The sequence below is a fragment of the Melozone crissalis genome, unplaced genomic scaffold (assembly GCF_028551555.1).
Source record: "Melozone crissalis strain CALT ecotype California unplaced genomic scaffold, PUWL_Pcris_2 ptg000042l_1, whole genome shotgun sequence".
Classification (NCBI taxonomy): Eukaryota; Metazoa; Chordata; class Aves; order Passeriformes; family Passerellidae; genus Melozone; species Melozone crissalis.
The window spans coordinates 31,467,655-31,483,850 of record NW_026535820.1 but is presented as its reverse complement, the minus strand read 5'-3'; the positions used below and the strand labels follow the sequence as shown (position 1 = coordinate 31,483,850).

The 16,196-nt window shown below is 41.2% G+C and overlaps 2 protein-coding genes across 3 annotated transcripts in view; one reads left to right on the top strand and one right to left on the bottom strand.

Moving 5' to 3' along the window:
• Positions 1 to 9,350, top strand: part of ERP44 (endoplasmic reticulum protein 44) — a 47,503-nt gene extending 38,153 nt beyond the window's left edge. The window contains exons 9-12 of the mRNA XM_054284659.1: positions 2,967 to 3,078; positions 3,545 to 3,686; positions 6,606 to 6,708; positions 8,764 to 9,350. Of these exons, the coding sequence (XP_054140634.1) occupies positions 2,967 to 3,078; positions 3,545 to 3,686; positions 6,606 to 6,708; positions 8,764 to 8,865 (459 nt within the window). The 3' untranslated portion in view covers positions 8,866 to 9,350. The remainder of the gene's footprint in view (positions 1 to 2,966; positions 3,079 to 3,544; positions 3,687 to 6,605; positions 6,709 to 8,763) is intronic.
• A 326-nt stretch (positions 9,351 to 9,676) lies between these two features.
• Positions 9,677 to 16,196, bottom strand: part of STX17 (syntaxin 17) — a 28,427-nt gene continuing 21,907 nt past the window's right edge. For both annotated transcript variants that reach the window (XM_054284656.1, XM_054284657.1), the window contains exons 7-8: positions 14,999 to 15,085; positions 9,677 to 14,314 (exon numbers count right to left, since the gene is read on the bottom strand). In XM_054284656.1, the coding sequence (XP_054140631.1) occupies positions 14,075 to 14,314; positions 14,999 to 15,085 (327 nt within the window). In that variant the 3' untranslated portion in view covers positions 9,677 to 14,074. The remainder of the gene's footprint in view (positions 14,315 to 14,998; positions 15,086 to 16,196) is intronic.

Here is a 16,196-nt window from a genome sequence, read left to right as displayed (position 1 = left end):
TAAACATCCCCAGCTCCCTCCCACTGATGTTAATGTGAGTGGTAGAAAAATATTACTGTATTAACCACTTCCAAAGCATTATCAGATAAATAAGCACATTAAATGGTGGCTGACCATGGAATCTTCTGGCAATGGTAATGAAAACCATGTGGGGCTTTTATTTTCAATCTGTGTAAAAGCACTGGTAGCTTAATCTTTTTAGTTTCACGTGTTGTTTCCCATGCTTTTCTTCTTTTGACTGCAATTTGTCAGGTAGAATTTGGGAGTTTGTTTTTAAACATCTTTTCTTCTCATCATTATTATTTCTTTCAAGGCTTTTTTGTTTTCTTTTGTAGCTTCTTCTTTTGTTCATATCCAATTCCATATTTTACTTTGTTCTTTGTAAAATAAATAACGTGAAAAAAAGTCCTTAGAAAATTATCAAGGTTGTAGCATCTCAAAAGGAGTATTTGTACGTAGGTACAGAATCTGTTAGAAAATCTGCCAAGGTTTATCACAAATAATGGTACACTGTCCATACTGGATGAGAAACCAGAGAATCAGTTGTGATTCATTCACAGTTTGCACATTTAATTCTTTTTATCTTGAATTTGCTGTTCTGGGCACATGCAGCACTTCAGGTTTCATGGCAGAGGGAGGGACAGGGTGGTTTTACTTAGGCCTTCTAGTCAATCCTGCCAGCTTTTGTTGGAAAGCTCTGATAGTTAACAAATCTTAATTCTTCATTTGCAACACAAAATGTAAAAGATGTCACATGTTAACATCTTTAGAAGTGTGTGGTAGATACTCAAGTGTACTTTTTCCATGGTGAAACAGGATTCTGAGCCTTGGAAGCCAAGGTTCATCACTGTTAGCTTGTACCACATTCTGTTGTGGCTTCTCTGGTTGTTCCCTTAACCCTTGATTCCTGTTTGCTTAGGCAGATAGTTACAATTGCAATGTGACATTTTGCCTGGCAAAGTTTGTTTCAAAATTTCAGTGTTGCTGGTACCCAAACAAATTTAAACATGCCAAAATTGAGATATTTCTGCATGCTGAGATTGTACAGTTATTTAAATGGGCTCATTTTGTGCATACTGCACAATATTACAAGACAAAAATATGAAGACTGTTAAACTGTATTGATGGCACTAGAATACACTTTAAACACCCAGTAATTGAGCTCTGAAGCAGGATTTTCTGCTCAAGGACTGCCCATTTGAGTTCCTGTGCTTGACTGGCAAAGGCTGTTGGTGTCAGGATATCATTCAGAAGAAATCCCTGTTTAACCTGGAATCAGGCTGTGTAGTTCTGTGTTAAATGACTGCAGTGAACCTGTGTCATCCAACGGTGGTGCTGAGCTGTGAGGTTTGGAACCAGTGAGAAGTTCCTCAAAGGCACACAGAAGTGATGTGGGAAGTTGAGATGTAATGGAAAGTCTTCTGATTTTCTCAGTGCCAAACAACACAGTAGGGAAGCTCCCTCTCCTTTTGAGGGAGCTTCCACTTGTCCTGCCTGGTCAGTGAGACATGGTATGAAAGCTGGAACAGCACAGGAAACAAAGGGAGGTATCTTATAGAAGGGCTAAAATTAGCAAGGTTCACACCAGCTGTTCTTAAAGCCTGTTTGGAGATGAATTGATCTTGTAACTTGCTGAGGTTGTCATTTTAGCTGCTTGCAAGCAACAGAACACCTTAGAGCCAGAATATGAAGCTGTTTAGGAGTTCTCCCTCTGGAAATGCACTTGCTGAAGTGAGGGAAATGGAGCCATAATTATAGTGGTACAAGACAGACTTTTTCCCATCCTGTAGTAGGAGAGGAGGCTGAGACCCAGCTGAATGTGTGTGTAAAAATGAGAATCAGCAAATATGATTAGTTGTTGTTTTAGAGTTTGGATTTCAAGTTATGGGGATCTCTGCAGTCTTCTGTTTAAAAAACTATGCTTCAACTTACCTGATGGACTTGGTTGAGTCATTTCATGAACCCTGTGTAACTGGCTGCCTAGTGACAGGGGAAGTCTTTCCTTCAACTTACGGCAAATTGGAAATATCTGAAGAAACCCTTCTATTTGGTAGCAGAATAAGCCACTGCTGTCCTTCCCAAAAAGCACAGTTTTTCTGCTGATGTAGGCTAGAATCAAAGCAATAGCAGCACTTGCTTGTTATACAAATGCATTTGTGGAAATGAAAGATAGACAACTGTAGGCATTTCTTAGATGGTAAATTATTATTTCTTCAATCAGGCTGTAGTGAGTTGAGATGACAAAAATCACTTTTGGAGCAAGCGTTTGTGTTTTGTTTGATTAAAAGAAAATTCTGAATAAATTATTCAAGGCAATCCTGTATTTTCTGTGGGCAGAGGCCTTTAAAAGGCTGCAAGAATAGATTCATACAAGGAGCTAAAGTTTGCCTGTCCAGCAAAGGATGACCAGTCAGGACACAGTTCCTGGCAGGAGAGCAGCACTTGATCATAACTGCTCTGGCTGTGTCATTAGCTTCTGCTTTTCTCTCTTTTAGTGAGGAGGGAATAGAATTATTCAAAGACACTTCTTGTGTTATGCTAAGAAACCACCAATTTACTATGTGAATAAGCTAGAACTGGGTTCTAGAGTACACCCTCAGCTTTTTGTAGCATTTAACAACCATGGTGCTCAGGCCTTATTGTGGTTTCTCTGGAGCTGCTGTGTTTCCTCAGAATCAGGTTATTTCTTTCGCACAAGTGTTCCAATGAAAGTGTATCCCTTCCTAAAATGCTGATAATTACTTACTCTCCTCCTTTATCTGTAGTATATGATAAGAGGGAGGAAACATGGTTAACTGTATCACTCGGGTATCTCAGAAGAAGGGTCAGCAGTTTACATCTTTGGTCTTCCTCTTTTGCCTGTTTTGTAAAGTGGAATTCTCGCTGAATTTGAAAATTGTGGAATCACTTAATTTGGTGCCCTTAAGAAATGGAAGAAATTAGTTTGTCCTTTGTTTTCTGTGCAGGAACTGACAGAAGAAGGCCTTCCTTTTCTCATACTTTTCCACATGAAAGATGACTTGGAGAGTTTAGAGAAATTCCAGCAGGAGGTTGCACGGCAGTTAATAGGTGAAAAAGGTTTGTAGTAGTTCCCTCTACTTCTTGATTTTACTGGTATAATTTTTTTCAGACAACTCAGTGGAGTGGAAGCAAAGGCCAAACAGAATTGTAGCTTTCAAGCTCTTGAGACTGAAGGGCTTGATGCATTTTTGACAGTGAGGACCAACTCCTCTGGAAATTATTAAAATAGATGCACAATTTATTAGTAAGTAACTTTCAGAAATCCTTCTTGTCTGAATGACTTAATGTGTTTTGAGAGGGCATTAAACAAAGCTTCAGTTTGTAATATGGAAAAAAATACCACTTTAAGAAAAGCTATTCTTTTGGTGGTGTTGCTTATTCAGACCTATTTTTAGGTTTTGCCTGTTGTATCTAGCTAATATCTCCACCTTTGTAATACTTAGGAAAGTGGTTTCAAATGGGTTTCAAGATGATAGTAATAAAAATATCCTGACATGGGTTTTTGTCTGCTCACAATGTTAAGGTACAATAAACTTCCTCCATGCTGACTGTGACAAATTCAGGCACCCACTCCTCCACATTCAGAAGACTCCAGCAGACTGCCCTGTCATTGCCATTGATAGCTTCAGGCACATGTATGTCTTTCCAGACTTCAGTGACTTGTCGTAAGTATTTTTCTTGCTGCATTTTTATTTGAAAAGAGCAAGTGAAAAGGCTCATACTTTAATCGGTGCTGTGGTAGGAAGATGAGAAAATCTGGTGTCACTAAGGCTGCCTCTGTGTAATTTAGTGTCAGAGCCTTATAGCAGGATGAGCTGACATGAAATCATTGTTTAAATGGAGTTGTATTACTTTATGCAAGAAAAGAATCTCCTATGAAGATTCTTTTCCACCATGGTTAGGCATTTGAAGCCTGGCATGGCATTCTTAGTAACAATCTAGATATCTCAACTATAAAAGATTAAAAATACTTCATGGAATGTGAAGTACTGTGTTATTCAGGGATTACTGTGAAAAGCAGCATGTAATAATTCCCAGACTGCTGGCTTGGGTTTTCCTGCAGTGCAGTTCTAGCCTTCCTGCATTAGTCTACACCTGGAAAGCTGGCAAAGAAATAGTTGTGTGGATTTGTGAAATTTTCCTTGTGCAACTTGGAAAATGGCCAATCACTGGCATGTTTATCTGGATAAAATATGTTACAGCAAAGTACTGGGGTGCTTAGTGAAATACTGCTGGGATAACCCTCACTGCCTCAGCCTGACTGTGGTGCTCTGTCCTTGGGAGCAGCTGTTCTGTCCGGCATGGGTCAGTCAAGGAATGAAGATGTGTAAATGTTCTCTTCAGGGACTTGCAGCCTGAGACAAGTGCTCTGTCTTTGTCTTCTGGTTGAGTGTTAAAAAAACCTCCAGTTTCTGTCTCAAAGGAGGCAGCTGCACATACACTGCCTGCTAACTCCTGGTTAGATGTCTAGGCTGGGTATTTCATTTTTGTCAAAACCAGGGATTCAGACTTAGCATGCAGTGTCAATGTAGTATCATGTTTAGTTCTTCTGTTCCAGGAGACATTCTTCTACCTGAGATACTGACATCTGGGAGGAGAGTTTGAACTTGGCTTCTTTCTGCAGTTCTCCACAGGCTTATCTATAAAATGTTGTCTCTGATGTATCTTGAATAGTGCTTTTCAAATCTGAAGCTATGTCTGTTGAAATTCTTGATAAGTGACTATTTTTCTCCCTGTGTTTCTGTTTCATTAGAAGATTGTATTCACTGCACAACCCAGCAAAAAAAAATAGGATATTTGCATTTTAAAACCTCTACTTTTATTGGCATTTTTTAAACAGCCCTAAAACAAATTACATCTCACTGAGAGGTAGTAGAGATGTTTAGTTTAGACTTTGATGTTATGTTTCTTAAATGTTCAGTTTCTGTGAAACACTGTCAGAATAATGAGAGCTACTTGCTTGATGTGTACCAGTTGTCACTTACAAATGAAGCTGAAAGAGAGATGTCAGGATTGTTGACAGTTGCCTAATGATAAATAATTACTCAACCTTACTCTAGGACATTTAGCTGATACATAGAAATAGCAAAACACAGTTTGGGAACAGGAAGAGCTTGGAGCTCCTGGGAAGATACTCTTTTGTGTATATGTGGTTTGGATGTTTTTGTTGTTTCTTGGATGGTTTTGTATGGTGGTTTTATTTTTTAATAACAAGTAAAATCCTAATTCTGAGATTTTCATCTACCACTTCAGTAACCTTCTGGACTCTGATAAACTGGCTCCGGGCTGTCTCTTGTAACCTCAGTGCTGCCAGCAGCCAACAGGGTTTGGATGTGGCACTTTGAGAGCTGGGCTACTAAAAGATTTCCTCTCTCCTTAGGGAGCTCATTGTCTTTTTGGAGAATAGGCACTTGGCAGGCAAATGAGACCATCACTATTTTATCCTCATCTGTTGGTCACCTGGCCCTACTCATCCTGCTGTCCCAGGCTGGAAATGATAGCAGGGAGTGTCCAACAGATGGGCTGTAGCTTCAGCAAGAACAGGCTGGGCTACACAAGGCTGCAGGCACCAAGTGCCCTTGCTGCATTAGGAGAGGAGAATGCCTCCAGCAATGTGTCTGCCCTAGAACAGGGGCAGGAGCCCAAGGAAAAGCAGGGAGCAGTAAGTCTGCTGTCCCTATAACCAGGCTGGAATGAACCCCTTTTTCTCCATTGGTACTAATTCATGATCTCATCTGGGATGGGAAGGGGCCTCTTAAAGTACCAGTGTAATACTGATTGGTTACAGACATTGCTGTAATGATACCCTCTGAATCAATATTTGCTGCATTTTATCCATAGCATTTTCTGATGATTTTAAATATTGCTGATAGTTTGTCTGACCACACTTTCTTCCTCTTTCCTACATGTAATTAATTTCATGAAATACTCCCTGCAAAACCTGTGTCCATTCACACATTACCTTTAGATTTCATGCGGAATGCCCACACTAGTTTTTTATCTCATCTTTAATACTTACTAGATTAACTCTTCCCTTTGAGATTTTTGGTCAACTTGACATTTCACAAATAAAACTGGATGCTGTAGTTTAGCACGTTTGCTGTGGGTGACAGTAGATGATCTCAGATTAGATTTACATTGATATCCTCTTAGTGCTTATCTGTGGTGTGTGTGCAGTTGCTGAGGCAGTAGAGAGCCTTTCAAAGATGTTTTGTCAATAGTGCTCCCCAAGTGTCATTTGTATCTGTAAACTGTGCATTTGGAACCTGCTGTTCCCTCTTACATTACAGTTAGTGGGGAGCTGAAGGGAGTTCACAATGAAGTTATTGGCTGGTACAGCTCTGTGGGAGTTATTGAAAAGATGAAATACTTGCTGTGTTCTCAAGAGACAGTGGAAAGAAAAAGAAGCTTGTGGGATACCTTAGCAAACCATGTGGCTCCCTGTCCTGTATTAATCACCTAAAAGTAGGCATAGTGTGCTAGGTAAACAGGAGTTGGCTACTCTAAGCAGTGCACTTTAAATCTCCTGTGTTTGGACTTAATTTGTAATAAACATGTGGATGTTTCTGTTGAATCTGTTCCAGAGTTCCAGGTAAACTGAAGCAATTTGTACTAGACTTGCATTCTGGAAAATTGCATAGAGAGTTTCATCATGGCCCTGATCCAACTGATGTAGCACCTGGTCAGGTAAGGTTACAGCAAATACATTTCATTTGGCTATTTAGTAAAGACCTTTTTATTACTCTTTGTCAGAGCTGTACCTTCTGGTATATTTGTACTTTTAACTTCTGTCTTTTGAAAGAGAAAATCTATTAACAGAAGCATAACATTACCACCTTTGCTTGGCTCCTCAACCTTCTCTGGGTAAAGGCAAGGGAGTATCAGGGGTAGTAGGCATTAGGGGTAATATGCCTACTTTTTGCCTTGAATAAGGGAAGAGCATAAGAATATTTCTTTTCTCCACTGAAACAGGAGATCTTGGGCTGGATGACTCTGACTTCACAGAGCTGCTCTTAGGTTCTCCTGTGACTTCAGTGCAAAAGCTGATAATCCATCATAGCTGCATTATTTCCACACAACACACTACTAGAGGGTGCTTCTAATGGGAAACAACAATTGAATATTTTATATATTACCAGTATAAGCAGAGGGAAATTATTAGAGCATCAAGAAAGGATGGGTGAGCAGTAATAGGCATTACTGCTTTTGTTAATGTGGTTGACAAACAGCATTAGCAGTGCTCACAGGCTGCACTTGTCAGTTTGATTTCCTCATGGTTCTTCTCAAACCTTGTCATGTTGTGTAATTACATGCCTGGAAGTCACTTCTGGGATCTCTTCAAAAACACGACTACGAGATCCTTCTCCAGACAAAAGTCAGAAGGCCCTCAGTGTCAGAAAAGAAAGGACATGACCAGTCTCAATTCCCTCTGCTCACTGCAGTCTTCTAATGGTGTCTCTATCAGCCTTTGTATCTTCTTGATACTCCACTCAGCTCACAAGCTTGGGGTCCTGCTGAAAAGTGCAAATTTAACTGTCAGGGAGCATTTTCTCTAGCTTGGGCACCCTCCAAAGCAAGAACTGTTTTTAAACACTTTGTTCAAGGTATACATGGTGTTGTTCAGGGCTCAAAGAGCCACCTTGGTCCCAGAGGAGCCCTGGTGCCCTTGTGCTGGGGAGCCTTGGGCCAATCCATGGCTGAGGGACAGAAACTATTTATAGCTACAGGCTCCTTTTCCTGCTCATCTGCGGAATGTGGTAAGGATGGCACTGCTCTAAGTCGATTGAGTGCAGCCTCCTGTTTCCCTGCTCAAAAGATTTAGAAGTGTGAAAGCCCTGGAGGGCTTGCCTTGGCCAAGAGAATGACTGCTTTTGAATGTTGTCATGACTGGCTGTGAAAACACGTGGGCTGAATTGTCTCAGCAGTAATTCATTTGAGTTGTAGTTCCCTGTGTTTCTCAGAAATTCATTGAGCAACCAGAATTCAGGTCATCAGGAGGAGGGGCAGAAATGAGGGCCGGGACTGAGGCATAGGCCAGGCACTTGCCCTGAGGAGGAGGCTTGGCCAGGGAAGGAGGAAGCCTGTGGAGTCCCTGGATCCTGCTGCCTGCCCGTCTGGGCACAGGAACCAGAGCTGCAGGCTCGCTCTTGTCTCATTTCTGCCTTGAAAAATGCACACAAAACCTGGGATGTTTACCTTGCCATCTCTGCATGGCATCCTGCCATCTTGTGGAAGATGTGGATGCAATGGAAATAAATATTGGCACTCACTAAACTGGAGGCTGCTGTCGTGGGTCACCCATGCCCCTTGAATTGCATGTATTTTTGTATGGGGTGTTTTCTTTTAGTTTCCATGGAAAAGCAATTTTAAAATGCTTTTGCAGTGAAGTCACTTCTGCCCTGGTATATCTCATAAAACACATGCAGGTAAATCTAGAATGTCCCCAAAGCCAGTGGTGGATTAAAGCAAATACACAGTGGGGTACATTTGAAATACTTCTGTGTGACTTGTACAGAAACTCATGTGATGGGCACTGCCCTTGAGATGTTACAGCAAAAGGAATATCCTTAACTGGAATTGCTTAATTAATGTGTGTCTATGTTCCACCTACTTGGGACTCTGAACATACCTTCCAAAAAAACCCCCAACATTTCTGCATTCCCATAATGCTATAAATTCATTCAATGGAGATGACTGATTATTAGTCTAACAAACAATTTTACTGTTTGTTCTGTTTTTCAGCCAATTCAGGATTTAGCAAGCAGCCCACCAGAGAGCTCATTCCAGAAACTGGCACCCAGTGAACATAGGTACACCTTATTGAGGGAAAAAGATGAACTTTAAAAAACTTGAAATAATCTTGCAAGCCTTTCAGACAGCAGCATTGACTTCTGTGTGGTGGAAATAGTAAACCTATATTTTCATAATTCTATGTGTATTTTTATTTTGAATAAACTGAAAAATAATTTTTTTCTCCCCAGGCTTGTAAATACATTTGTTTGGTGGGTCATTCTGTACAGCATCTTTCAAACAGTACATTCTTAATGCTATAGTAAAATATCAGAGACCCATCCAGACTCTTGATCTAACTCTGTAAAACTTTTATAATCCAAATGAAGGTATCCTTGCCAGAGACATGCTGTTAACTTGCACTATCCCATTAAATAGGACTTTTGGGTTGTTTTCTGTGTAACCTTGGTAGTATGTGCTTTTTCTTCTTCTGTGAACAGCTATCCTGGTAATCTATTTCTTTGTCACATTTTTCTCCAACTTAAGAGGGTCTTCTATTCTGGATACTTGGGAGGGGAATAAATTAAAGTTTTACAGAATCTTGTGTGGTGCTTTACTGGCTGTAAATATCTAAGCAATTTAACAATCCAGAATATTAAAATACCAAGTGAGGAGAGGAAAAGTTCTGATGATAATGGCTGTATTTTGAATGAAGGGGCTGTACTGACCTGCTCCAATTTCCTGGAACTCAGATTGTTATGCTGCCCACGAGGTTGTGGTAAAGGGACAGGAATGTTAAAAACCTTTCAGAATCAGAGAGGACTAGGACTGGACTGGTATCTGAGTTTGTCAGTCCTAAATTTTTATCTGTATGTATGTAACCATTAGTCTCTGGATATCTTGGGTTTGTTTGCTGCCTCCCTGGCAGACACTGTTCAAACAACCATTGCAAATTTTCCGTTACTCTTTGCCTGGCTTGTGCCTCACTTATTGTGTACTCTTTGAATTCTGTTCTGAAGAAGGAATTACCGTTTTCCTTGTGGCATTCTGTTATGGGCTTTCCTCAATGAACCTTCAAACTGCTGGGTGAGGTAAACATACAGTAACTGTGAGAGGACAGAATATCTCTGGATTTGTGCTGCATTGCTGGAGATTACTGGATTTGTACCCTTACGGCACAGACTGTATGTCTGTGACTTGGGCCCCAGGGCTCAGTGTCCTTGGAAGCAAGTTTGTTCTCTGCACAGGTGGAACACTGGGTTCTGGTTTACTTAGGAAAGTGCCCCAGCCTGTGCAGTCACTGCTCAGGACCATTTTGCCTCTCAGATTGATGCCACTGGCTCAGTTATTGACAGAGGACATGACACAGTGACATGGTCCTGAGCAGCTGTGGCAAAAGTTGATCCCATGACAGGCTCCTGACTCAAGCCCCTGCAGCACCAGGCTCAGCAGATTTCTAGGGAGCATTTCTGAGGACAGAGTTGCTGGTACTACACTAAGCTACAGCTGACTATGCAGCTGCAGAGTTGGGAGCTAAAACAATATTGCAAAGCTTTATTTACAGCTATACTTTTTTGTTGGTTTTGTGAATCTGCATTTTGGAGTGCACATAAAATGCTTGAAAGCCAGGTCTTCTCCTGCCCCATTCTCCATCTCATCACAAATCAAGCATTTTTGGCAGCTGAGTCATACTGCCTTCCAGCTGAAATCAAAAGATGTGAGCAGGGTGTGGTTTTAAGGCTGGCACTTATTATCTGCAGGTTGTATTATGCAACTTCTGGAGTTCCGGCACCTGAAATTTTAGTCAATTATTACATGATACCTGCAAGTACTTACCTTACCCCTCTGAGGTTCCTATTTTTCCTTGAGATTCTTGGAGGAATGGGATTTATAATTGCTGTTTGGTGGAAGATATCTAAACTTCTCTTTCTGAAGAGAGCTGATCATCATCCACCCAAGCAGTCCACTGGCTGGTGCTCTCAGCTAGGAAGTGAAAGAGATGGGACCCCTCTGCCCTTCCTTAATTCAAGTTTGCTTTTGAGGGTAAGGACTTGCTCCCAGAGCTTTGGCATCCCCAGCACTAGGCTGAGGGTTAGATGTAACAGTTTTATGACAGTTCATCCTCAAGTAATTTTGGTGCATTCATTGGAGTTGGACCTGATTCTCCTGAGTTCTTGATGACCACTGACCCAGCTGCACCAGCGCTCGAGTCCCTTTTCTCTTTGCAGGCAGGAGGTTGCACAGCTAAAGCTGAGCTGGGCTTGCCCATTCTGCTGAGGGGCACTTGAGCCTTTACCTGGGAAAGCCAAGTGCTTCTCAAAAGCCAAGTTGTGTTTCAAATTGAGCCCTTGCACTCTGAACATCTGCATCTGTGGTGTTAACCATTTGGTGCTCAACTTCCCACTCCCTTTAACACTTCTTACAGCTTTTCCAGGAGAAGCTGTCAAAAATATTAGTGTTATCCCCTTAGGGAACAAAACCATTCCAAACTGTGTTTCACTGAACTTGAGTCCGTTTCTGAGCCGCTGTGTGTGTATGAGTTACTGGATTTACTGACATTTTAGGAACTTCTATTCATTTCAGTCAATGTAAATATTTTGATGGCTGAAGTATGTGTTTGGGAACTCATTACAGGATTCTTGTATCTTGGTAGTGCAATTATTTTAATAATGTAAAATTTGGGAGGGATTAATCTTTTAGATGCTGAAAGTAAACAAACCCTGGTGTTCTCAGTAAATGCTCCAACCAGTCTCGTAGGCAAAAACTTTTATTTCATCTGAAAGAATTATTTATATCTTACAATTCTTCTGAGTAACATGCCTAGCAATTTAATTGCTAGTTTGGTTACTCACATGCTGATGTTTCTTTGCATATGTAAATAATCCACCTATTTTAAAATATCATAGCTTAAATAACAGTCTCCCACATCTAGTGTGTACACAATGATTTCAAATTGCTTCCACAAGGATGCAAGGGGGAAGAATAGTTTCTGTAGTAGACATTTCATAAAATGAATGCACACCAAGCTGAATTTGTATAAGCTGGGGCAGAATTCAGTCTTATGAATTTAGATTGTCCTGGCGTTATTCCAGTTTGGGGGGGAGAGGATGGAGTCCACAACATTGCTGATGTGGCTGTTGTCATTTAAATGCACGAGGTTTCACAGCATACAGCAGGAAAGCAGAGAGCACACTTGAAGATCATACAAAAAATGAACCAGTTTTTGATTAAGAACACTTTTTTTCTTAGTGTCTTCCTTTAAATGTAGAAAATAAATATCAAAGGAATGAACACCCTTGCTATGAAGTTGTTACAAGCTCATTAACTGTGTTTACATCAGAAGTAGAGGCATTGAAAGGAAAGGGCTTTTTGCCTGTCAGAAGCAAATGAGCTGAATTACTCAGGTCATGTTTTGCACTCCAGCTGATTTTACCAGTGCAGGCACTGAGGCTTTAACACATGCAGTTTTGACAATGTCTGCAATTACTTGTGAAAACTATTCTTGCACACATTGTTTCCCTGAATCTCAGACCTACTTAAAATAGACATAATGCTCTGGCTGATAGCAATTTCAGTATTTTAAAAGTAATAAGGAAGCACTGCTTAGAAGAAGTTATTTGTGCTGTAACTAACAGTTGCTTACAATGTCTCTAGGCACAAAACCCCATCATCTGTCATTAGCAGACAGTGATTTCCAGTGATGATATCAAAGTACTGGTTATTGAAAGGGAGCTCTTTCTATAGTATACTTCCCTGGACCATGTTCCCTGCTAGGGAGCCTTATCTCAATACTGACTTCACTGTGCATCTAAGAAAACAACTCAAGCAGAGCTCAGGATGAATTGACAAATCTAAAAACTTCAAAAAGCAGCTTCCAACCTCAATTTCCGTTCCCCCAAATAGTAGCAGCAGTAGTGTGGGAAGTGTCCTGAAAGGGTGGAGGTAGGACCATGTTCAGAACAGTAAATTATGTGACAATTGTACAATTATATAACAATAACAACACATTAACACTTTTGCATTTAACAATCAAAGCTCCAGAAGCAAAAGGCTTCTTAAGGAGGGTCAGATAACAGGTGTCCACTATAAAAAGCAAGCAAAAGAACTGCCAGCATCTCACCCCATACAGGCTCCCCAGCATGTCCCAAAATCTTGAAGAGGCTGAGCAGCTACACTGCAGTGTGGGTGGAAGCAGAAGTTTTGGCACCGGAGAGCAATGCAGGAGTGCAGCTGCCCAAACAGGCGTGGTTTATGCCGTAAGCTCTATCAGGTTCACATTTCCAGCCCTGTCCCCACCTCTGGGGCTGCCAGCTGGCACTGCCGGTGTGAAGGGACCTCCCTCACTGCTCCTCTGCCGGCCCGGGCCTCACAGCAGCCCTGAGGGACAGCAGCCCGTGGAGGGAGCGGGCCTGGCTGCAGCACTGCCCTCCAGGGAAGCTGTTCAGCTCTCCCACCAGGGCGCTCTGGGCTCCAGGAGAAGCAAAGGCAACATCCTGCAATAAGTGCTGCTTCCACGTGGGAGGCTTCAGGTGCAGAATGCCAGAGCTGGGCTCTTCATCCTGTAGAGTGTTCTCAGCACAAGCCAAGGAGCTGAACAGCTATGGAAAATTATCACCCTCCAGTAGCAGTGCTGCAGGGTTGCTGCTTAGACTGTTCAATTCACAATTACACTTTGAGCCAGGTGGGGAGTTTACAAATCAACTGCCTTGCCTGGAAAGGGGAGAAGCTGCTTCCAGTGCTGATGTGATAAATACATAACTTTTTTCCACTTTGCTCACTCACATTCTCACCTTTTTGTACAACAGCACGTGCTTCCCTGTGTATTATTAAACAGGCATAGTCAGTCATATCCTGGGGAATAACTGGAAGAGTTTGGGAATCCAGATAAATTAAGGTAAATTTAAAATACTATGAGTGTGAAAGAATGATGGCATTTATTTCCTTTTCTTTGGAGCACTACAATAAAAGCTCCAGCTTCTCATGGCATTCATGGGAAAGCACTAGGATTTTCCAAGTATCTCTTTGCATTGTCTGCAAGACACTTTGTGCAAATTTGGCATGAAGCACCTGTCACCCACTATTACAGCTGTGAATATAGCTTACCTAAGAATTATGTAATTAAAAGTTATCCATATAATTTTCAAAAGACTGATGTCACCGTGTCTGAAAAGAGAAATTCTGACACGACTTTTTCAGCCCTCCCAAGGAGCAGAACTGTCCTCAAAATTCACACAACTCAGCCTTGTATATAAAGCATAAGGCTGCAAGTCTGTCATTAGCTCAGCTACTACACTGTTATTCCTGGCCATAATGAATCTATACTTCAGCTGGATTTTTTGGCACTTTGGTGAGAAAGCTCTGGACAGCTGGAAGAGACCTGCTCTATCATTTTTTGTTTTTTTCTTTGTATCAATTTTCCACCTGTGAAGCCCAAAATCCCACCGCCAAGTGCAGCTGCAATTCCTGCTACTTTGAAGCCTGCAAGGAGACCAATAGGACCCCCCACCACTCCACCAATGACTGCACCTGCCACAGGCAGAGCTGCCAGCTTGTATTTTGCAGCCTGTAAAGGAAAAAAAAAAAAGTCAGAATTCTTGCCTGTGGCGATGTGCATTTTCCCCTCACTGCTCTTGGCAATGACATGAATGCTCAGTGATAAATAAACTTTACAAATTAGTATTTAAAAAAAGTATGACGGAACATGCTAACACCAATTCAAAATCCTGTCTTGTGTGTGCAGTTGTGAACCAAGTCCTTTCACGTGGTTCTAGCCACTGTGCACACTGGGTGTTACCTGGTCACCATCCTTAAATCAAATCAGAAACTGAGGAAATGCTCAGATTTTTCAGTGATGGCTCTGACTGCAGCTTTGGGGTTTATTTAGCAACTGACATGGAACAGGATGGCAATGACAGGTTATGATCAGGCTCTTGTTTAATGTTTACATGATTCTTGTGAGCCAGTCACTGTCTGCACTTGTCTTTGCAGGTAAAACAAAGTAACCATCAGAATAGTGTTTCCAAGGCCCCCCCAAATTAAATAATTGTATTTTCTAGCAGCCTGGATGTGATAGAAAATTACAAGAGAGATTGATTTTTTTTTTTCCCGGCTACCTGTGGGTCATTTCTTCTTTATTTCCTTAATTGCTGGTTCCCTCAGCATTAAAGACGGCAGATCAATGGGGTTAATACAGAGGGTGGCTGCGAGGCAGAGCACCATTGATTCACCAGCAGGAGCAGATCCCTACCTTCCCCAAGTTTTTGGTTCCCTCTTCAACATTCGCAGCAGCACTGTTGACATGTTCTTCAATCCTGTCAATCTTCTCCTGCTGGGACTAGATGCAAAGGAATTATGAGTGAGGGAACCTGCTGGGAAGCAGCAGTGAGCCAATACACACCATTTTAATGCCTGTAATCAGGGCCCCACAGCAGCTTTCATCTGCACCCGGCAGCCTTAGTGGTGCTCCATGATTAGCATCTGCTCAACTCTGCTGAAGCTACAGACTAACTTCAAAAAAATCTAAACTATTAAGTAATAATATGGGGTGGATATTAAACAATGTCTTGCTGCAGTTAGAGAAAACAACTCAAAATGGTTTCTAAATCTTTCCTATAGATAGAGGAATTCACAGTCCAAAAGGAAAAATAATCCAAAGTAGCCTGTTTTGTTTCCTGCTGAGTCTCACGTTCAAAAAAATTCTATAAAGGGCATTTATAAGATCAGTACTAACTCCAATATACAAAGCTGTATCAAAAAATCTAAGAAGTATTTAATTATGACATTATAGAACAATAACTTCAGAAATAGTGACAGCACAGAAAATACACTTGATGTTGCTCTGTATTTTACTGTTTGATTTTACAAAAACATTCCATCCTTTCTCCAAATGCAGTCAGTCAGGTTCCCCTGCAGTCTCTCCCAGGGAACACTGGAGCAGAAGATAAAGGGGTTTGTGGGTTTGTTTGTTCTTATTCTAATCTACACAGGCTGGTTTATGTCACAAAATAATGAGATGGCTGATGTGCAGCTTAAAATAAAAGGCATTCTGAACTTTTTGCCTCTTTCTAAGTCAGAAACTGCTGAGTACACCAGCTCTGGTATTCATCTACAATGCAGTCCACCCACCTTAAATGCTTGCTATTATATCTAATGATGGTTAAGTGCAAAATCCAGTAAGTCCTGGGAACAGGACCTCTGCCTTTAACCTTTAGAATACTGAATGAACATTTTTGCAGTTCCTCTCCAGTCTAATGGTTCTTACTTGGGTATTTTTGTATAGATGAAGCAGCACATACTCAGCAGAAAAGATAAAAGCTAGGTTATTTATCCCTACTAACCCAATAGCAAGGAGATTAAGAACTCCTAGGAGATGAGAATTGTGCATTTAAATTCCCTATGGCACAGGAAGAGCTAACATTGGGAACCGACATTTTGGCACTGCGGTG